Consider the following 23,115-nt stretch of genomic DNA (forward strand, 5'->3'; position numbering starts at 1 on the left):
ACGAGGATCCTTGGTGCTTCTGCCATGGAAATAAAGAATAATATAATACATGTGGATTCATGGGGCTTTCTTTTACATCCACCCGAAGTAACAGTTTCAAAAGCTTTTTTCTTCCAACGCAGCAGCTTTTACCTCCGAAGCTTGGAGTCATCTGTAGGTGGGTGACAAAAGGAAAAAAGTATGCAGATAAACAGCCCCCAGATTATGTGTGCCCAATTATCATCATCATCATCATCATCATCATCATTATTACTGATGCTGATGCAAACATACCAGCAGTGCCAGAATAAAAAAACAGTCTTACTAGGATGGATTGCATTTGTCGGTAATTATAATAAAACCAGGAGCAAGACTTGGCCTTTTACAATGTACATGAAGGGCCAAATCCTGTCCCTTATTTTGCCAAAATTACATTGTACATTCTAGGAACTTTGATGGAGGTGAAACACACACACACACACACACACTCATAAAACACACACCCTGCGAGCTATTTTCCTTGTGTTGGAATCATAGAATCCAGGGTGTGGCTGCTGGTTGTGTCTGGGAGAATGAGAGTGGAAAAGGTAGCTTGAAGAAGAATGATGTTGCAAAACCTCCTATTATTTTATATTTCCATCTTGTTGGTTCAGTGTTCCATACTTTAAAGGCCGCTCCCTTTCCTGTGTCCCACTGAGATCTTTCAGACTCACTGCAGATCGTTTAATGTTGAGAATGAACAGAGTGGGTGGATACAGATGTAGATACAGACACAGAGGGCCATTATCATCTGGTAACTTACCATGGTGTACATCTCATTTGGTATACTGGTTGTTTCAGCCCCAGCAGTAGATGTCAAAACAGCCCTTTGGTGACCTTCCTACTCTAAGGTTACCAGACGTCCCTGTTTCCCAGGGACAGTCCCCAGATTTACACATCAGTCCCTATATAAAATCCATTCAAGCTGAAAAGTGCCCCCAGATTCACTGAAGGTTACCCATCTGGTAACCTTATCCTACCCTATGGTAGCTTGGTCACCTCTGTCATCCTTCCAAGTGCAAAGGAATTAATTTTGCCACTCATAAAATGCCAATGTACAGTAATACAAATAGCCATTTCTAAAAGGTAAAGGGACCCCTGACCATTAGGTCCAGTCATGGCTGACTCTGGGGTTGCGGCGCTCATCTTGCTTTATTGGTTGAGGGAGCCAGTGTACAGCTTCTGGGTCATGTGGCAGTATGACTAAGTCGCTTCTGGCGAACCAGAGCAGCGCACGGAAACGCCATTTACCTTCCCGCCAGAGTGGTACCTATTTATCTACTTGCACTTTGACATGCTTTCAAACCTTAAAACTTTCCTAAATGCAACTTGCCACACAAAATATTGCTGCCTGTGTGTTGTTTGGCTGAGTTCAGATTTTATATTTTGCAACAGGATTGTGGGCCAGAGATCAAATGGCTGTAATGTACTGCTGTTGGCAATTTCATTTATCTTCCAGGACAGTCCATATCTCTTGTTTCATCACTGCCTGGTGCGGAGTGATGAAACTGCCAAGACATGGCCACATCTTCCGCTCTTGTTCATGCCAGCCAGGGCAGAAGACAACAGGGAGAGGCAAACTGCTGCATCAATCTGGAGAGGGCACACGAATCAGGCCCCAATCAGGCCTGATGCCATCAAGCGACAGCAGTGGGGCTGGTTTAGCATTCAGTGGATCCCAGGCATGTTCAGACCATCTCCATGGAATGCCCTATTTGGGGGCTTCCTGTGAGCTGACGCTAGCAGGGATCCTCCTGCCTGCCTGTTGGTCAGGTGGAACGAGATGCTCCACATTAGTGGAGGACACTAGCATCCCTTTTTGGGTGGAGCTGAGCAGAGGGACACTCCCCTCAATTCAATACCCACCAAGCCCTGTTGTAAAGGGTGCTGCAACCTAGATTGTGAATTTTTGATGTCTTTATATTTGTACCATGTTTTTTTTTTTGGGGGGGGGGATACATTTTCAATAGGCAGTTAAGGAGTGCCTTAAATAAATAAACATGCAACAAAGCATAAGCATACAAAGCAAAATTGAACATAGCAAAGTATAGGAGGCTGTGTGCCCTACTTTACAGAGGACCGTTTTCTACCTGACAGTGTCTTCTGTTAGAAGGGCTGTCTGGTCTGCACCCAGTTCAAATATAAAGAACCACATGCAGGAAGAGCAAGTTGTTCATCAACTGTTAGCTGCTGAAGAGCAGACAGGGCAGACACACAAGACCACAGTATTCCCCACCCTGGTGGGGAAATGATGGCAACTATTTCTAAAATTGCATCTATGCATATCAATTAGCACATGCAAATCTTAGGCAAATCTGTGCCCCCTTTGTCTCATTGTTTGGTAATGTGGCTCTTCTGTTTTGGTGATGCTTATGTGGTCAGTCTAGGCAGTCTATTTAAAAAGCAGCATAAAATCTCAGCAGAGATTAAAAAACCCCCACATAAATGGGCCTGGAAGGACAAAACTGGCTTCAGATGGCAGCAAAATGTAGGTGCCAAGCAAACCCCATTCATGGAGTGAGCAGTCCATGTATGCTTTAGCTGAGCTTCCATCACTGCAGAATGACACTCCAGGTCCCTTCCAACTCTACAATTCTATTATTCTAAGAACCTTTTCTCTGGTAGGCTCCTGTTACAACTCAGAAGGTGAGGGCACTCAAAGGAGGACATCTGTTCAAGATCTCACTGTACAAGCGGGCTCATGTGGAGACAGGCAGTTCTTCAAGCACCCTAGTCCCAAACTGTGATGGGCTTTATAGCTTGAAAGTCTCCATAAGCACCTGGTTGGTCACTGAGAAAAGAATACAGGGCCAGTTGGGCCTCTGGACTGGCTGAGCAAGGCTCTTAGACGTTTTCATGTTTTAAGGTTGAATTTTGCCTGGAAATTAGAGAACAAGGGTGTGAAAGATAGTAAGACAGTAGCTCTGCTCTGGAAATATTTATGGTTGCTAAAATACACTTGATAATTTGGAATGTGTGTGCAAACCCCATTAAACTGTTTTTATATGAACTGCTTAGACATTTCTATTTTTAAAAGCAATTTAATAAATAAATGATATGGAACTGGACACAGGCGTAGAACTGCAATTGGGAAGCCCAATCCCAGGCATGCTTACTTCAAGCCAAATCCCACTGTGTTAAATGAGTCTTACTGGCAGGTAGATGCACACGGTGGTGCAGCCCTAGTTTAGACCAAGGAGAAGAACTCAAAGTGTTTACTTTTAATCCATGTCTTCCGGTAGTAGCACCTTTGTCTTTTAGAACACCAAATAAATTTTAGTCTACTATTTTGTGCTTATATATATTATTCATACAGCATCAGTTTAGTTCAAAGTAAGTACAATTTGCATGGGTCAGTTTGCAAGCATATAAAACTATTTATTGAAGCTGCATTAAATGCATGGAAAATAACCTTTGTTATTAGGGTTTCAAGTAACATGGCTGAGAGTCAATAAGCTAGGGAACAGCAAAGATTTGAGAGCAGAATTTTTAAATGCACCTCTTTTCTTCCGCAAGAGAACATGTTTGTCATGTGAATTGTTAAACAGTGTTGCTGCTAAACAACAAAGGCAGAAAAGCTTGAATGTTCAACATACCATTTTAATAAAAATACTTTTAAAATACAGAGTCTTTGTTCAGAATCTTTGGCATAGCTTAGAACACAGGATTTAGGTCTCGAAGTGGAATCATACAGAGTATTTGGTGTATTTATGAATTGCATATCAGAATTTTCAGTGATTTTTCATTTCAGTTCAAAATCTAGACAACAAACCCCACTCATTTAAAATGTCATTGGCCTCCCTCTAGAGATTCTCAGGCACCCAAAATTATTTCATGCTAGTATCTCCATGCACAAAAACTGCACAAGTTGGGAACATAGGCCATATATCTACAACCATACACACTCCTCTTTGGAAAGAAATCTGGGGAGATCAGAAGCAGAGAATACCCACTTCCATGTGGAATGCTCTACTACTGTCTCAGGCACAACAGGATTCTGCTTCAGGTTCTTGTAGAGAAGGCAGTTCAGTAGCTCCTCCCTTCAAGAAACTTTTGTGGACTTGTATGCATGGCAGAGACTTGGAGTGATGAGCAGGTGATTGGCTGAAGCATCCTGCTTCTTTAAAATAAAAGCTTGGCAAGAATATGGAGACCGTAAAAATAAAGCTTCAAGGCAATTCATTACAATACCATTTACATAAAAACACAATATGTACAGCAAAAGAGTTTCATTAAATAAAAGCATTGAGATTTTCTACCCAAGTTAACACCTTGTTTCAAACGGTTAATTTTGGAGTAACCTTTCTCCCTTCCTTTTGATTCTTACGGGTTAGCATAGTAGGCAAGTACTTAATTCCCTTATGCAACAGTATTGTATAAATCTGCACGCACAATTCTGTGTCCACATCTGCAGAAGAACCTCATAAAATCCCAAGAGTTACACTATGATCAAGAAAATGCCACATAAATGTAACCTACCACCCTGAGGCAATAAGAGGGCAATCTTCAGCAAAGCCCTTTAGGGATGGTGTGATTTGTTACCCCAGTTGAGAACCCCATATCCCACGTATGCAAAATATAGAGCTACTGTATGAGCTTCTCAATTCACTGGGTCAAAAGGGAGCAGTTGCCTGCATTCCTCCATGGGCATCTTGGAACATGGCTGAGCATCATGTTGTCAGAGGTTCCTGTGCCTGAGTCTGAGATTAGTCTGAGACTAATGAACTCCTAAGGAATAGGTCTTCAGACATCCAATGGTTTTCTTTAAACATAGAAGGGAGGAAGGAAGTGCAGCATTGATCCCTGCATTTGGCAATGCTTATGAGTTGCCATAAACATTAGCCAAGGCCCTTGCCTGACCGATATGGATTCCCTACCTGCTGCTTTTGAGACTCCAACTATGGCCCAAGTCCCTAGATCCCATTAATGACCAAGGGGACCCAGGCGGATTCAATCTGGCCTTCTGCTGTGCACTTAGTGCACTGGAAGCCACCGGATCTGAGAGACTACAGGTACAAGAATTATGGTAGGTTTATGCCAAGTAGACTTGATTGATTCTAGAACATGTTTGCAGAACCTGTGGTCCTCCAGACAGTGCTGGACTCCATCCATCCCAACTAAAATGACCAATGGTCAGAGATGATGGGAGCTGTAGATTAGTGCAGCAACAGCTGGAGGGCCAGATGTTCCTTACCTTTGTTTTATAGGGTGCTAGCTGTTGCTGAAAAAGAAAACTTAAATTAGGATTCAGATGAAGATTTTTTTTCAGGAGTAACAAACAATATTCTGGATACGTTTATAATTCTGAGAGTGAGCTGTATAGTATAACATGCATAAAATAGGCCAGGTATTAGCTGTCAAAGAAATTGGGTAATACAATAGATACCGTTTTAGTTGATACAGTGCATAGTGACTTCTTGTAGTTAGGATTCATTGTAGTAATACATGTCTGGGCAGGCATATGTGATGTGGTCATGTATGTCCCCATGACACATCTGTGGGGACCAGACAATGATAGTACCATTAAAATAAAGTGATGTCAAATGCAGCCGGTTATTTTTCATTTAGAAAAATATGGAATCATTTTTTCTTAACAATTTCCCCCCATTCCCAAAGCAAGCTTTGTTTCCAGAAAAGTGCAACCCCGATGGAAGAAGAGGTAAAAAAAAAAAGTCAGCCATTTAAACAGTAGTAATTTGGAATGAATTATTCAGCAAGGAGGTTTAACATTGTTTAAGACTAGAGTAGCGTTAGTTCCCAGATGTTCACTCTTGGACAAGGCGTATGTCGACTGATGCAAAGCACCTTCCTATGCTGTGATATAACGGTGCAATGAAAACATCTGTCACGCTCTTCCATACAGCTTGCACAGAGGGCAAAGCCATAAGGCAAGACTTTGTGAAAGGAACCACAATCCTAGAAAAGAGAAGAAAAAGAGAAAGTTTAAATGAATGACACTTTCTGAAACACCAGCCATTAAGTTCTGCTATTCTCATGGTTTGTTAAAAAATTTTAAAAATAGAATTATTGTTGTTATGCACAAAATTGATCCAACACGTTTGCTCAGGGTATGGTTCGACAAATCCTGGGCATGGCTGAATTCTAGCACTCCAACATAAAGCTGGATTTACAGAGAAATCCACAAAACGACAAATGCCTGCAACATCTTCATAGCCCCCAAATTTCTGCTTTGCAGTTTCTTGCTACCGATGTTTACTCAGAAGTAATGCATAGGCAACACATAGGCAAATACTCATGCAGGACATGTAATGTGCTTCTTGACATTTCTTCCTTGATTTAAGTCTACGGCCAAAAGGAAAGGAGAAAGATCCATTCAAAGCAACAGAGGAATGTGGAGAGGCAACCTTCCTTTTAACAAGCCTGCAAACAGCTCACTCAACTGGTGGTTGGTACTGGCACAGATTCAGATTGTTCTTTCATACCTAACAGATAGTGTAACTATGGCCACCAATGTAACTAAACCTGCCAGAGGGGAAAGGTTCAAGGAATGCTAAAACAGTAACAGTAGCACTTTATTTTATTTTATTTTTAAAAGCATGCTACTGTATCCTGCCCCCAGAACAAAACAAAACAAAATCGCAATTCTGTTCCCAATGTAACAAAGCTTGTCTGTGGATGGGGAGAGGTGCAAAATTTAGACCACAGAGAGGTAAAACACCCTGCCCTCCAACGTGGATCTGCAACTCAACTGCTTCTCTAGTCACAGAGAGTTCTGGGTGCTGAAGGAATGTGAGGTCAAGCTCTTGTGCAAATTTTTGGCATGCTAACACTGCAACAACTCCTCTCTCTTGGCACTTCAGCAATGCTTCCTAAAGGAGGGTTTCCAGAACGCTTCTCCACACAGGAGAATGTTGTTCCTCCCAACGTACATCGTTCTGAGGCAGGTTAATAACAGGGTCTCGCTTTTCCAGGCCAAAGAAACAAAATATTGTGGCTGGAATTAACTGCCTCTTGTGGAACTGGCCAAGGCCAGGGCATCTAGCAATCTCCCCCACAGTGGAGTTGCTTTGGCTCTTTCCCAAAGGGCACTGGGAGTGTTCGAGAGGAATTCACTACCCTGCCCTCAAAACAAGCAAGAATTACATGCTCCCAAACCAAAGGGATTCCACAGGAAAAAAGAACAATGGCCCAACATTTCCACCCACCTGACTCCACCTTTAGGATTTTTTAATTTTTTTAACAAGCACAGCTGAAATGAGAGTACATTCTTCAGGGGCGTTGTAGGGCGAAAACCAGGAAGACATTAAGTGACATTGTTATGAAAAAAACAATAAATTGATCTAAGTCTTTTCTCTTTTAGCTTTTCAGATGTTTGAATTGTATATCAAATGCACCAAAGAACCCCAATCAAATGTATTTCAATTTGCCTGTGTATCCAAGTCATCTTCAGAAGCTTTTGTCCAGCTGTTGCCACCATTTGGTGGCAACCACAGACAGAGCCTTCTCGGTAGTGGCCCCTCCACCTGTGGAATTTTCGCCTTAGGGAGACCTTGCTGGCACCAACCTCATTTTGGCACCAGGCAAGGATTCTCCCAGGGCGCTTCAAGCCTGTTGCTATTTGGGAGCAGGAGTCAATCGCATACCAGCAAATTCGGGTTACACAACGGTAGTTGATTGGCAGGCCTTGTGCAACACACCTGCTTCCCCAGAAGATCAGACTTTTTGCAATAAGGAAAATGATGGGAACACACCCTGGAAAGTGTGGGGTAACCTCCCCTCAAGCAAATCAGCACAAATTATCAGCCACCATTCTCTAATCTCCCTGCAAACAAATCAGGATGATTGATCCATGCACAAGCCACCTGAAAGATTTTTCAATGTATTTTAAGGTGTTTAACAATAAAATGAAATAATGCTTGTTTAATTTTTGGACTTTGTAATAAAAGCCAAATTTGATCCTGGCAAGTAATTTGGGCCTATTACCAATCACTACATTAAAGCAAACATTTTTTTTATAAATTGCTCTCAGACGGTATTAGCCTTCTGTAGGGAGGGGGGGAATTGCCTCCTGGCCTCACCCTGTACCAATCCACACACATCTCTAGCTCCACATGTTAGGCAAAGGTTGAGCCTTGTGTCTTCAGGACTCCTGATCCTGCAGAGAAGTACAAGTACAGCCTGCACTCCTCCTTCAGAGAATCATCCAATGTGGAGTGGTTGGTGGAAAGAGCAACCAGCCTCTCACCCCCATGTCAGCCCTTGTGGAGTTTTGGGGGATCAAAAGGGAAGCAGAAAGCAGCTTACCCCAAAACACCGAAACAAATTGCCTGTGACCCCGAGTGTAGCCCAATTTCCTCCCATTTATTGGATGACCCCCCTATTGGATAAACGCAAATTCACAGGGGGGAAGTGTAATCATTGGTGGTGTTTTGAGGGTAATGTCATGCGGACGACGCAAATTAAATGGGAAGACAAATAGCGGCAACCACACAGTAAACTCTGGTGTGGACAAGCCCCGGCTTTCAAGTCCCCTCTTCCGAGCCCCTCTCCCTGAGCCAGTCACTGCCTCTCAGCCTAATCTACCTCACTGGGTTGTTGTTAGGATAAAATGGGCAGGGGGAGTTTCAAGCATGCAAATTGGGTTAAACACTGCCATTTGACCAAGGTTGTGTTGACACATTCATCCAAAGTGATTACTAAACTTCTCCAACATAGGCAATATAGTTGGGTACCCAGTTATGGCTGGGTGGAAGGGAGGTGACCTTTTGAAATGAAACTGAATAAGATTTTGAATATGGCTTTTAAAATATTTTGTTTCAATTGTCTCTACAGTAGCACCAAAGTGATGGAGCATCAGCAATGGCATGGTGTTTCTCTCAAGGGTATAGGTTTTCATTTAGCAAATACTTGGCACAAGCAACAGATGCCCTTTCATACGATTTTGCTCAATGCTTTCATTTCTGATAGTTGTTAACCCTGACCCAAAGCCTCTCTCTTACAAAATATGGACGATATGTGCCTCCAAATTCTTTCTGTCAAATGTTGATTACTGTGAACAAGAGCATCAGTATGAATTTATGAACCCCCAGTTGTAATGTTGCACTCTGATTCATTTCTCAGTGTGGGGAGACACATAAAACAGTGATCGATTTCAAAGAGGGTTACAACTAGAAAATGCAGGCCCAATTATGTGGAGCGGGGCTGTACTTCAGTGGTAGAGCACACACATTACTTGCAAAAGTCCCCAATGTTCATTTCCAGCTTCTCCAATGAAAGCAGGCCGGGGAATCCTTTCCTCTAAAGGGCTGTTGAGCCATGGGAAAAGTCAACTCATGGTGGGTGGAGCCAGAGCCAAAAGTGGGTGGAGCATTGCAGCATTGTCTACCTCTCTCTTTCTCTTTGCCCTCTACCCCACAATCTTTCTCTGTGCCACCCCATCCCTTTGAGCTGTGCAAAATTATGGCAAATGCTGCCAGTGGGCCAGTGCGAAGGGATCAGGTGGAACATGATGGGATAGAGGGCTGCCTGAGACCCTGGACAGTGGTTGCCAGCCAGAGTAGACGACAGAGGGCTCAATGGGCCGAGCACTTTGATTCAGTGTAATCCCGTTTAATGTGTCCACAAGGTCCACAAAATCAAATCAAAGTAAGAAATGATACATTTCAACGAGCAAATAATCAAGCAAGGAACTAGGTCAGCATGGGACAGGCCACAGCTCAGCCAGAAACACACAGGATGCTCTCAATTTTCTTTAGCTGTTGTGGTGCTTTTGCAGGTACCAGACATGCTGAGTTAGTTCAGGTATCACCCTGCAATTGATGCTGCAAGCTAAAATGGACTCATGGTATCAAGACGGGTAGCACAGCACAAATCTTGAGACAGCAGCTCAAAAATCTGGAATGACAAATACCTAGCACAGAGGTGGTGGGGAACCTCAGATGCAGGAATCTGACACAGCCATGGGTCTCTTAACATGGCACTCAGAACTGAGCATTTTTGCCTGGCCGGAATGTGTCCTGGAACTCTCATGATGCCTCTTCATATGAAGCACTTCCTGTTTCACCTCCTGGTTTTTTTTTAATGGCACTTCAGTTATTGATGAGACTGGCACAGACACACACTTAAGCTCCCTTGTGCCCATGGCAAGGAGATGTATCAGCGTTCCACCTTCTCTGCCACCCAGAGCAGTGGAGGAGCAGCCCAGGAAGCGTGGGGACAGGTGGGCAGGCTCCTAGCCACTCCAAGCCGGAATGGAGAGGCTGGTGCTCTTAATGTGCACATTACTGCCTCCCATATACATATCTATTTGCAGGGGCTCACATGCATAGCAAGCACTGTAGCACCCCAACCTGTCGGGCCTGCGTCAGAATCAACCTTACCTGATGGCTCTAGGCAAGTTATCTCTTTGCCTCAGAAGCCGATCTGTAAAATGGGAAGAACAGTGACCTTCTTAAGAGAGGTACTGTGATGCAAGGATTAGGCATGTGTGGTAGGATGCAGAATTCCGCTGACATCCCATTAGGTGCAAGGACACAGGGCTGGCTCACATGTGCCTGCTCACCACCTGATAGCTGCAGCTGAAACAATCTGTATGTGTGAATGGCCATCAAAGATAGAACATGTCACTTGCTGTCACATCGAAAGCAATGCTTTTTAGTGGGTCAAGTCTGCACATTTCTTCTGTCGGGTGCAGAAATAAAACAATGCGAATGGATAGGCCTGGCTTTACTTCTGAGCAAGGTGAACTCCAATCGTGGTGCAAAGGAAAGGAGGACTTCAAAAATGCAATCTTTTGCACACATTTAAGTAGGTTCCCATTGGATCCAGAAGCTGTCAGAATGCTACCCAATACTAAACTAAAATAATTAATAGTGGCCCTAAAATTACCAGCTGAAGAGGTGGCGAGGGCAGGACTCCTAGGATGGTTCCTCATAATTCCCAAAGTCCACTGTGTTATTTCTATATGGCATACAGGGGATAATGTTAAAAATGTCAGCAGACAGAAGAAGCTGAGTTCTTACCAGATGTGCAGACAGCTGAGCACAGCAAAGAGGATCCCTGCCACAAAGGCCAAGGGGACCGCAAGGAAGAGCGTCAGGATCTTATAGATCAGGTATTTGCTGAGCTCGAAGAGTGCGTGGCTGCAGATCCAGACTTTGTCGAAGGAGTGCGTGGACTCCGGCTCCGCAATCACATCCGCAAATCCCAGCTGGAACGAGAGACGCAACAAGCAAGCAGCGACATAAGCCTCTGTTTTGAAACGCAACAAGGACAGTTATGCAAAGGGAGGGGGAGACAAGTGGGCAACCAACACAAAGCTAAACTGCTGCTTTTGTTACAGTTCTGAAAGAATCCTGCTGAATCAAACAGGCACACGCTTTCGACTCAAATGTCCTGAAATGGATCTAGAGTTCTGTTTTTTTTTAATGCACAGCAGAGAACGTGGAAACGCAATTCCGATCCGTTTTAAGTCGATCGGCACAAGTACCAACGAATAATAATAATAATAACAATAATAGGACCACCACAAGACATGCTACCCCTCCAACCTCCGGAAAGAGAAAATAAAAAATACGGTGACTTGTAACTCTTTGGCTGGTTGAAATCGCCTTAAATGGAATCAACAGTCCATGGCCCAGGGAGGGAGCCCCGATCGCTGCAATGCAAAGCAGCGGCAGGAACAGGTGGAGGAGGGACACGGTAACGTGTGGATGCGGAACGCAAACCCGAGTCAGGCGGCCTCGCTCACCTTCAGATGCGTGTTAATCCCGCGCGGGTCCCTGTCCGGGGTTTTCTCCAGGCTCTTCTCCGCGTCCGACAGAGCCGGGCTGCTGCTTCGGTTGAAGCCGTATTCATCCATGAAGATCTTGGTGTCCGCTTTCTCTTTCTCCAGCCCCATCGTCGCTGGGGCAGCCTGGGTCCCCAAGGTCTTCCTGGGCTGCGGCTGGGGAGCTCCCCCCTCCTCCCCACCTCTCCACGTCCCCCTCTTTCCCCCACCCTTGGGTGCTCGTGGATCGCGTCGCTGGGTGGTGTGGGCAAAGCCCGAGACCACGCCCCGGAGAAGCCCACGGCAAGCTGCGCCGCCGCCGCCGATCTCGTAAACCACCAGCGAGGCTGGAATGGGCTGGGCAAAAAAAAGAGAAAAGCAGCGCTTAGCGGCAGACACTGGAAAGCGGCCGATGGTGCCCGCCTGGCTCCCGCGCATGCTCAGACCCGACGCTCTCCTCTGAGGCAACATTTGGGAGAAGCCAGGAGACCTTTCTCGGGGCCTCGTTTGCAAAGGGAGACTTGGCCAGCGCTAAAGGGGCGACTGCGCACGCTCTTTCGCCTCCCGCCAAAAGTAGAGCCCCTCTTTTCATCGCTGGACCCCTGTGGTTACCCCTGAGGGAAAGCACATTTCTTTTTCGCAGACAAATTAGACACACACGGGGAATTTTAAACCAGGCTGAAATATTAAGCAATGCTTCTTTTGAGGTTAACACCATCAGAATCAATGGGGCTTACCTCAGAGAAAATGTGGGGGTTTTTTTTGGGTGTGTGTGTGTCACACACCCCATGTCACCACTGGAGGTAGTGGGGGCAGTGACGGCAATGTCCAGCATTTTTCAAAGATACTGGTCAGTCGGGTGCATTGCAGACTGGCATTTCACCTGGGCCAGCCCAGCGCCATTTTTCTAGAAAAAAAGGTGCCGGAACTCACCATGAACACCTCCTTTGTTCTCTTATAATGGCAATGGCGCCCACCTGAGAGGTGCCGGAACTGAGCTCTGGCAAGCTGAAAAAAACAAAGCCCTGCACCTGGCCATGGGTCGGAAACAGCTTTGGTCACTCTGGTGGAAGACATAAGGCAGGGAAATAGAGGGAGCAGAGTGCCAACTCTGTTGCTTTTTCTGGACATCTCAGCACTTCCCTCTGAGCTGTCAGTGTGTAATTCTAGCTTGGGAGGAGAGCTATGGCAGGTTGAGATGATGGTACCAAGTCAGGTAAAAGGTGAAGGTAAAGGACCCCTGAACAGTTAAGTCCAGTCAAATGGCTTGTGGCGCTCATCTCACTTTCAAGCCGAAGGAGCCGGCGTTTGTCCACTGACAGCTTTCCGGGCCATGTGGCCAGCAGGACTAAACTGCTTCTGGCACAACGGAACACCGTGACGGAAGCAAGAGCGCACGGAAACTCCGTTTACCTTCCCACTGCAGCGGTACCTATTTATCTACTTGCACAGGTGTGCTTGCAAACTGCTAGGTTGGCCTGAGCTGGGTCAGAGCAATGGGAGCTCACCTTGTCGCACAGATTCGAACTGCCAACCTTCTGATCTGCAAACCCAAGAGGCTCAGTGGCTTAGACCACAGCGCCACCCACTCCCAAGTCAAAGTATCAAGTCAACGTACTGCCCATGGCAGTAATCGTTAGCTGCAGGCAAAGCTTCATAACGATAGCCAAGTTTGTCATAACTCAGGCCAATGTGTAGTTCCTTTTCTAGTCTATAGCCCCACAAGATTAGGATTCTGGAATACTAGGCTAATAATAATAACAATCTGCAAAAGGGTAGTCCCTTGTGCATGGTCATAACTCAAACATTTACTGGCTGAAGGAACAGGTGGCTACATGTCTACAGCCATGGTACTTTTCTCAATTTGGACACAACCCACCATGACTATGGAAAAGAAAACCTTACACCCACTCTCTAATTGTGGCGATGTGTGACCAAAGATGCAGATAATCAGCTACAGATTCACTCTTAAAAACATGGGATCAAACAGCAGCTGTACCACTACACCTGGTAAGTGCAACAACAACAACAACAAGACCCAAAACTCTTGTGTTGGGAACAAGGGGTCGGCTGCAGTGGTTTTACAGAATTTTTAAATCTATGCTTCTCTGTGGCAAGATTTTATGATCCTGAAAGGCAGCACCAAAATCATTTAAACAAAATAAATAACTTCCATGGACTAAAGCCCATAGCATCAGATGCATGACATGTTATTCTTATTGGGAAATGAGAAAAGAAACTGAAAAAAGGGAGTCAGAGGAGTGTAAATGCTTCTTATCACATATATACAGTGGACGCTTGGGTTGCGAACGTGATCTGTGCGGGAGGCAGCGTTCGCAACCTGCAGCGCCGTGTCTGCGCACGCGCGGGTCACAATTCGGTGCGTCTGCGCATGTGCAAAGCATGATTTAGTGTTTCTGTGCATGTGCAAGCGCCGAAACCCGGAACGGAAGTTACCCATTCTGGTACTTTTGGGTTCGGCGCGGTGCGCATCCCGAAAACACAAAACCTGAAGCATCTGTAACCCGAGGTATGACTGTATTAGTAAACGCTGTAAGGAAAACACTCTGAATGTGCTCAGAGGCACTCTTATAGGTTCGAGGCTGAGCTGCGGCACTGAAAACAGGCCCAGCAGTTTACCTTTGGCAGACCCCAGCTCATATGAAGCCCTGAACCTACCAGTGGCATAGCTAGCTGCTATGGTGCCCGGTGCGGGGTGAGCCAAGGCAGGGCGTGCAGCCTCTCTGCAGCCTCCCCTTCAGCTGTAGGGTGGCTGAGGCGGTGGGCAGATGCAAGCCCTGCGCTGCTTGAAAAAGCAGCGTGGAGCTTGCAGGCTGTCTGCCTGCTGCCTCCCCCTCAGGAGGAACACATGGCTCAGGCACACTGCAGGCACCCAGTGCCCCCCGCCTCACCTAGCTACCAGTGGCGTAGAAAGGGGGGTGTGCTGGGTGTAGGAGTTATTTTTAAAAAAACAAGTGTCGCGAGCCCAATTTTTATTTATTTATTTTAAAAACACATATTTTTGCCATTTTGTCACCCCCCTCAGTGATGACACCTGGGCTGACTCGCACCCACCGCACCCCCCTTCCTACGCCACTGGCACCTACTTGAAAGTGAGTGGCAGCAAATCTTTGTATGAATTTACTCTTAAGAAGTAAATGTCTTTAGAAGTGCATTACTCTTCTGTCTTGATGGCCTCAGTTTGTGCAGCTGCTTAATTTTTTTCTTGACGTGCCTGAAACAGATGGAAGTTAAGAAAGTGATGCAGATGGAAATAAAAGCAGCCTCATGAAGATGCATGGGGATTAGGCCCCGATTCGGTTTCTGTTGCTAGGGCTTCCCTTTCAAGTCTTTCCTTAAAACTTCCATCTTCAGCAGCAATGTTTTCCCTTAACCTCACCTCAGCTTACCCTCCGCTGCTTCATCAACATGACTTTTGTATCGATTCTGGCTTCGCACCTATCTCTTCCTTATCTTCCTTCTGAGAACTATTAGCCTTCTGAGATAGGACCCTGTTTTTCACTTATCTGGCTCTGTGTTCATAAAAAATAACTAAAATCTGCTAGTGCTTCTCTAAGAGTTGCTTAAGAGAGCCTGACTTACTTTTCGCGCTGCCTGCACACATTTATGAATAGGATTTCATAACCTTGTCCCTCTGCATACCCAGAGAACCATGTTCAATATTGTCACCCCCACCCTTTATTATTATTTATTAATTTATATACCGCCCAATGCCAAAATAGGTTTCGAAGCAGCCTACAAGTATAAAAACAAAGGACAGAAACATTTTCTAGGCTCTCTTTTACTGTACATTCTCTGAGGCAGACAGAAGCATTGTACAGGACATTGTAGAGGACATTCTCTGAGGAAGACAGAAGAATGTAGAGGACTGAACTTTTATTATATTTAAATGAACGAGCACTGCAGGGGTATGGTTGTGTACCCTTTTAAAAAAGAATTTGCACCCTGTTACTGATGGCGGGGGGCAAGGATTGTGGGGCTGTGTGGTCTAGCCCTTCCACTGGTAGTCTCTGTGGCTACACACACTAAAGTATGGGGATCCTGGCCCCTAGGATGTCAACCAGAGTTTGCCAACTAACATTTTAGGTATCACCCAGTTATGCATTTGGGAGTTTTGTCTTACTTGATTCCATTCAGGTTGTAATATTGTACTCACTTTTCTGGGAGTACACCTTGTTGAGCTCAATGGGACTTCTGAGTAGACATGTATGGGATTGCTTGACAGTTACCTGAGTTGTCTGTAGACCTAAACTTTACTAAAGTTACTACAGACATACATGCTATTTTAGCCCTGTCTCCTGGTTCAGAGGAAATCTACCAGACTCCATGTTCAGTCAAATTCAAACAGCCCCTAAACAAGCAAGTCTGATTATTTTCCTATTAATTCTTCTGCAACAGTTACAAAGTTTATGTCCTCAACTAAAGTCCTCTCTCAGTGTGAACTACTGTAAAGAGTGCTAAGGACTTAAAAGTGCATTTATTAAGCAAAAATAAATGCTTCTGACCTGTAAAGTGTCTAGCCCTCGATTTAGCGGTAATAGTAGTTGTAGTCCTCAACCCTATAAAATATGACATACTGATTCTGAGCATGTGTGGAGTGCAAATCTCTCAACGTAAAATACCTGTTCAGTCACTAAAAAGGAGTTTGTTTCTCTGTAAGAGCTCATGCAGAAACATACTGCAAGCATCAGTAGCAGGTATAGATTTGTTGTTATTTTCATAATTATAACAACTTCTGATCACATCTATGATCTTCTCTGGAGTGTGAGGAATAACCACACCTAAAGGCAAAATTCTAAATTTACATCCCAATGCAATTTGCTTTGGAAATTTGAGGGGGTGGGGCTGCTTCATGCTGCTTGCTTGCTTGCTGGGGTGAAGACCAATTAAAACCAGTAGTGGTATGTTGGCACTTGATCTCGACTTCTTTAATTTACCAGTGGGGCAAGTTAAGGGACAAAAACACAGGAATTCACAACCTCCATTTCCCCTCACTTGACCTGTATGTCGTATTTTTGAATTCCTAACTGGTGAAAAATGGGCAAGTCAGAGCCAGTCAGGTGCCAAACAATGCACAACCACATTGAAAAATGGTCAAGTTCGTTTATCCTTTGATCCGTAAGTAGAGGATGTTCCTGTTTAATCTGCAAGCCACAGGCTGTTGTTGTATTTTATATACAAAAAGCAGCTATCTTCCCTGAACATAAAAAGGATTCTACATACTGCTCAGCTGGTTGAAAGGTTTAGGATTACATTTGTTTTTATTAGGAAGGCTCCTCTCCAAGAGAAGGCTGGTTATAAGCCAGTTCCACAGCCATCTGCTAGGTTTGCATTTCTCCAAACTTTAAAAATACTTGCTAACTTTTTTCTGAAGGAAGGTGCAATATATGTACTTCAGGTCAGGTGTAGCCAACATGGTGCCATTCAGCTGTTGCTGGACTACAAGCTTGTGTTCTCCTGCTTCAGAGTGTATGACTAAAACCAATGGATTCAAGTTACAAGAAAGCAAATTCCAACTAAACACCAGGGTGAACTTTCTGGCAGTAAGAATAGGCTCCCTAGTGAGGTTGTGGGCTTTCCTTCACTGGAGGTTTTAAAGCAGAGCTTACATCTGTCACGGATGCTTTAGTTGAGATTCCTGAATTGCAGGGAGTTGGACTAGTTGATTCTTGGAGTCCCTTCCAACTGTTCAATTCTATGACTGGCCATGTTGGTTGGGACTGATGGGACCCAACAACAACTTAGCATATTGGTTACCCCTGGTTTATGTAGAATGTACATTTTTACATCAACTGACACCTTATGTAAAATTCACCAGAAACCTAAACCCAAGGAATTGGTTAGTTAATGTTAATCAATATGTAAAACTTGGCCCCACCACATCCTTTTGTCTCACAACTCCTTTCCAGCTGCTGAAGAAAGTGAGTGAAACAATGCTGCAGAAAGCTGCAGCTTTTACAATCAGCAGATAAAGGCAAGGAGATGTTTTGCAATTCTGGACCTAGATTATGGGATTTACTCCAGTCCATTTTAGTAGAGATTCAGAACAGAAAACCTCAATCTCTTAGTTAGATAATTCTCACATCAACAATGATCATGTACATATATCCATAGACTATGGGAAAGCCATACTTTGAGCTTGCTCAACTACAAGGTCAATAAAAAATTGTTTGTATAAGTAAGCCTATGCTATAAGCATATTCAAGTTTGTGGCCTAACTCCTAGCCTAGAAACATCACCCAGTAGCTGTGATCCTTACAGAAATGTGGACAGAAATAGGGTGAGTAAACACACTATACCTTCAAAGCATGTTTGAAGCACATTCAATCCCTCAAAGAATTCTGGGCACTGTAGTTTGTTAAGGGTTGCTGGGAATTTTAACTCTGTGAGGGGCAAACTACAGTGGTCAGAATTCTTGGAGGGAATGAATGTGCTTTGATCAAGCTTTAAAGTTATGGCATGTACACAGCCAAGATCTCATGATGTCAAAGGAAGAAGAGGGTTCCTTGGGGGAGGTTGTGAGGACGCTTGAGTTAGTCCTGGCCCCCTGCTGCCTGTGCATTTAGTGTGTGTCAGAAGGGGATCTGAATTTATACTGCTATACCTGTGTACTGCTCTTCCATACCTGACTAGCCAACGTCCTGTTCTCTTGTACAGAAGCTATATATGCATATTTCAGAATGCATGTAGAGCCACTTCTGGCATGTGCTGAACATGCACATAGCGGGGTGTGTGTGTGCGCTAATTGTGTGGTGGTGTGTTTGTGTCCGCTGGTTACTTGATTGATTAATGAAATTACTGTGTACTTTAATCCCCTAAAGTTCCCTGCTGGAGTCTGAAAGAGAACCAGCAGAGCAATGTGAAAACCAAAACCTTTGGCTAACGCTGTGACTATTAATCCAATACTTGTTAATTGCATTTCCTTTTCTGATTCTGTATTGCCCGGGATGGTGGTAGAGTGGGAATGACAAGGTGCCGTTTAATATAAATCTTTTAAAAACTGCATAGAATTGACCAACACAATGGTGAAAGAGGGTGGAAAGCATTTATTTACCTCCACAGGCAATTAATTGGGTGTGGTAAGACGAGATGAGACAGGTATCACAAAACAAAACAGCGCTCCTGAGATAAGTGATTTCAAAATCTATAGTTGCCTCTAAACATTCCCAACATTCAGGGTGGTCATGCTTGGCGTGTGGATTTTGCGTATAAGAGAGAGGGTTGTAAGCTACACAGATTCCAGACATTTTCCAGTCTCTTGCCTCTGACTCAGCTTGCCATTAACAATGGATGTATCATTTTGACTTTCTGCTTCAGGTGCAAAAACTACCTAAGGGTTGATCCACACTTCATAGTAGCAAGAACATTTGCTGCTGTTTTACGCAACTGTTCCCTGCAGGGCAAAGAGGAAGGAGATGCAGATCTCAAAACATGCAGCCAACTTATCCCAGAGGCTGGCAGTCAGTTGCAGGGAATATGGATGGAGAACGCAGCCAACACACCTACTTCTGTACATCTCTTGGAGAATTTCTTGAGCAAGCAATTTATAGTTTTTAATAACAACAATAGTAATGTAAATTAGCCCTAAACCTGGCAAAGTTGACTGATGCCAGTGCTTCAAAATGGACATATTCAATACTGGCAAAACTCCATTTATGCTTCATTTTTTTTTTTTTTACGTGTTCAGATGACAACTTACAACAGTACCATGTCCCCAGGTCAATTTTTGCCTCAGCTGTGAACATGCTACTATATTGATTTTGGAATGTCACTGGCTCAGCCTCCAGGCAGCAATATGCAAATAATAATGCTGACCTACCTCACAGGGTGTGGGACGTGGGTGGCACTGTGGTCTAAACCACAGAGCCTAGGGCTTGCTGATCGGAAGGTCAGCGGTTCGAATCCCCGCAATGGGGTGAGCTCTGGTTGTTCGGTCCCAGCTCCTGCCAACCTAGCAGTTCGAAAGCACGTCAAAGTGCAAGTAGATAAATAGGTACTGCACTGGCAGGAAGGTAAACGGCATTTCCATGCACTGCTCTGGTTTGCCGGAAGCGACTTAGTCATGCTGGCCACATGACCTGGAAGCTGTACGCTGGCTCCCTCGGCCAGTAAAGCGAGATGAGCGCCACGACCCCGGAGTCGTTCGTGACTGGACCTAACGGTCAGGGGTCCCTTTACCTCTACCTCACAGGGCATTATTGAGATAATGTGTCTGATGCACTGTAGAGATTTCAGAACACTACACATGCACATTCTCCACCCACCACTCTCTCTCACACACATCATTACTAGTTTTTCCTGAGTGTAAAATGCAAAAAAATCTGGAAAACCAAATGTGCCTTTTGCAAATATGCAACACAGGGAAGGCATGCATGGCTTACATATATATTAGATTAAGAAAACAATATTATTTAGAAGACAGTGTTTGTATGTGCCATAGCTTCTCAAGCCAAAACAAATCCAAAATTGAAAATTTGCCACTTGACTTCCTGAACTACAGTGCTAGTCAGTGCTCCCCCCCACTAAAAAAATATGTTTAGGGGTATTCTCATTTTCCTACACATATTGAAATACTGTCCCTCCATGAGGCCAAACTTAGATTCACAAAATGTTTAGGGGTATGTGTACTCCTGCACCCCCCCCAAAAAAGCACTGGTGCTAGTAACTCTCTAGGAGTGTAGTGTTGTGACTCTGCTGACAGCTTTCAGGCACTGTGCTTTTAGCTTCAATTATACATTCCTAGCAGCAGCCTGCCACATGGCTTTCCCTCCATAAACCATTTTTACTGAAGTTCTTGCTCGTGCATCCTTTGTGTGGCCGCCTCTTCACGATACCTCTCAGTTAGCAATGGACTTAACTCATTAAATTGGGATTAGGAAGGTTTGGTGTTAAATGTCAGCAAAGGGTCTTCAGGTCTGCCTGAGCAGATGGAGAACCAGGGTAATAAGCCAACGGGTAGGGCTCAGGAATTTTCAAGTTGTTTGTTTTCAAAGTACATTCCTGGAACAAAATCAGATTTCCAGAATGCTCTCATTCTGCAAACAAGGGTTGTAATTTTTCTTTCTTTTATTTTCTGTTGAAAACAGAGTTTTGTCTTCCAAACTGTGGAAATGTAGAAACAATTAAATATAATGTAAATGTAATAATATATTATTTATGATATAAACAGAAATACAATACATCTCACCATAGTTGAGAAACCTATGACCAGGTGAGCTGCATGCTTGGTCATTCTGCTGTCCAGGTGCTTATTATTACCTAATTTTATTAGCGTTTATAAAGAGAGATATAAAACATAATACCATATATATATATGTGTGTGTGTATATATATATATATATATATATATATATATATATATATATACACATACACACACACACACACACACACACACACACACAGTGGTACCTCAGGTTACACACGCTTCAGGTTACATACGCTTCAGTTTACAGACTCTGCTAACCCAGAAATATTACCTCGGGTTAAGAACTTTGCTTCAGGATTAAACAGAAATCGTGCTCCGGCGGTGTGGCGGCAGCGGGAGGCCCCATTAGCTAAAGTAGTGCTTCAGGTTAAGAACGGACCTCTGGAACGAATTAAGTACTTAACCTGAGGTACCACTGTATATCCAATATTAATCTAAATAAAATAAAAACATAGAGGAAAAATGGAAAAGGAAAAGGTAGGGAGGCGAAAGGAAAAGAAGAGAAAATGATAAGAAAGAGATAGAAAACAAAAGAGAGAATAGAAAAGATAAAACACATAAGTCAAAGACATTCTGATTCTTTATCTGTCCGCTATATATAAACAATAGTCGCTTAATCCACCCCAACAAAACCACTTTGTATAAACATTGTCTTCATTCCCCAAATCCATATCTCATTGTTTCATTTTCTTTTTCACGCAAAAGTGCTTATTGCTAATGGGCAACTTTGAGGCCTCTTCTGCTCTTCTCTCTTTACCTTTAAACGATACTTGGACCAATGCAGCCTTTCAAATAAAGGGAGTCCTTCAAAGAGACCATAAATAATACTGTAAAGTGGAACACATAATCACAGAGCTAATAAAGACATTTACCAGAGATTCTGTCTATTAGCTTGATGGAGCATTGGTTCAATTATTTATTCATCTCTTATTGAATTTATAAATCACCCCCACAAAAAAAAGCAACTAGGCAATTTTCACATTAAAATTAAGGGTGGGGCAGATCCATAGCTGTCAACTTACAGATTTGAAAATAAGGGACCAGCAGCCTCAAAAATAAGGGATCAACAATTACTTTGATAAAATACATATTTTGTTGTGTGCAAATGGCTTTAGATACCTATTAGGTCCATAAATTACCATATAGCACATATTCAACACAAAAAAACAGCAACAATTTGTTATTGACAAAGAACAGCTGGACATAGAAAGGGCCCCATTACCTTCAGTAGGTTATTTAAGGGACATCATCAATAAGGGACAGCAGCGGGACATGGCGCTGGGATAAGGGACTGTCCTGCCAAATAAGGGACGCTTGACAGCTATGGGCAGATCCATACATGCAAATTTGGTGCTTGTAAACCCAAAGCAGAAGCCTTATCTAGTAAGAGCAGTAAGATACTCCACTTCCTGATCTTTCCTAATATCAGTTTGCAACCTAGCAAGTGGGATCCATGTGGAAACAGGATGCATAGATGTCCTGTCCCATATGTACCAAAGTCTCCTGCAAGGTGTGTGTGTGTGTGTGTGTGTGTGTGTGTGTGTGTGTGTGTGTGGTGTGTGTGTATGTGTGTGAAATTGCCTGCATCCATACGTGGCTCCAGTATTTCACATGCAACCCTGAATAAGTTGATAAGCATCTGTTGGAAGGCGAGAAGATGATAGACCAAACTAGTCATGGCATGCAGGCTACAACTCTAGATGCTCTTACCTAGGAATAAACTTTATTGAACTCAGTGATCCTTATTTCTGAGAAGGCTTGTTTAGGATTGCCCTGGCAGTCACATAGCAAAAGCAACATCAGGACACTGCAGTATTGAATAGAGGACTAGTAGGAAAGTTCTTTCTCCTCCAGCTGTCTTTTTGCACACTCAAAAGTTGTCCCCTACCCCAGTAAGAGGTGTCTGTATTGTGCATTTTGCCCTTTCTGGAGACTGAATCTTGTGAGTATGTGTGGGGTAACTGTATGTATCTGGGCTAGTTGCGTACATCCACAGAGTTCAGAAACAAGACACAGCTTGTCTTTCCAGTAACATTTATGTAAACTTTGACAACAAAATACTTGCTTGAGGCAACCTTCTTTTGAAGAAAGGTGCCATAGAAACTCCACCCAACCTGCAGATACAAGCAGTGGTTTCTGT

General features: G+C 43.9%; 1 protein-coding gene across 1 annotated transcript; it reads right to left on the bottom strand.

Annotated features, from left to right (window-relative positions):
• Positions 1-3,597: 3,597 nt before the first annotated feature.
• Positions 3,598-12,097, bottom strand: CAV2 (caveolin 2). The gene is made up of 3 exons (XM_028746870.2): positions 11,729-12,097; positions 11,001-11,188; positions 3,598-5,934 (listed from the first exon to the last, which is right to left on the bottom strand). Exons 1-3 carry the CDS (start codon positions 11,876-11,878, stop codon positions 5,784-5,786), a joined length of 489 nt encoding a protein of 162 aa, XP_028602703.2. The 5' UTR covers positions 11,879-12,097; the 3' UTR covers positions 3,598-5,783.
• Positions 12,098-23,115: the final 11,018 nt, after the last annotated feature.

This window comes from Podarcis muralis, chromosome 10 (assembly GCF_964188315.1).
Source record: "Podarcis muralis chromosome 10, rPodMur119.hap1.1, whole genome shotgun sequence".
Taxonomy (NCBI): Eukaryota; Metazoa; Chordata; class Lepidosauria; order Squamata; family Lacertidae; genus Podarcis; species Podarcis muralis.

What these genes read in the sequence shown, in the direction of transcription:
- CAV2 (XM_028746870.2), bottom strand. Translation starts at nt 11,878, where the DNA reads ATGGGGCTGGAGAAAGAGAAAGCGGACACCAAGATCTTCATGGATGAA. An exon ending in GGATTAACACGCATCTGAAG is followed by an intron (nt 11,189 to 11,728) that starts GTGAGCGAGGCC and finishes CTCTCGTTCCAG; the next exon opens with CTGGGATTTGCGGATGTGAT. An exon ending in CTCAGCTGTCTGCACATCTG is followed by an intron (nt 5,935 to 11,000) that starts GTAAGAACTCAG and finishes TCTCTTTTCTAG; the next exon opens with GATTGTGGTTCCTTTCACAA.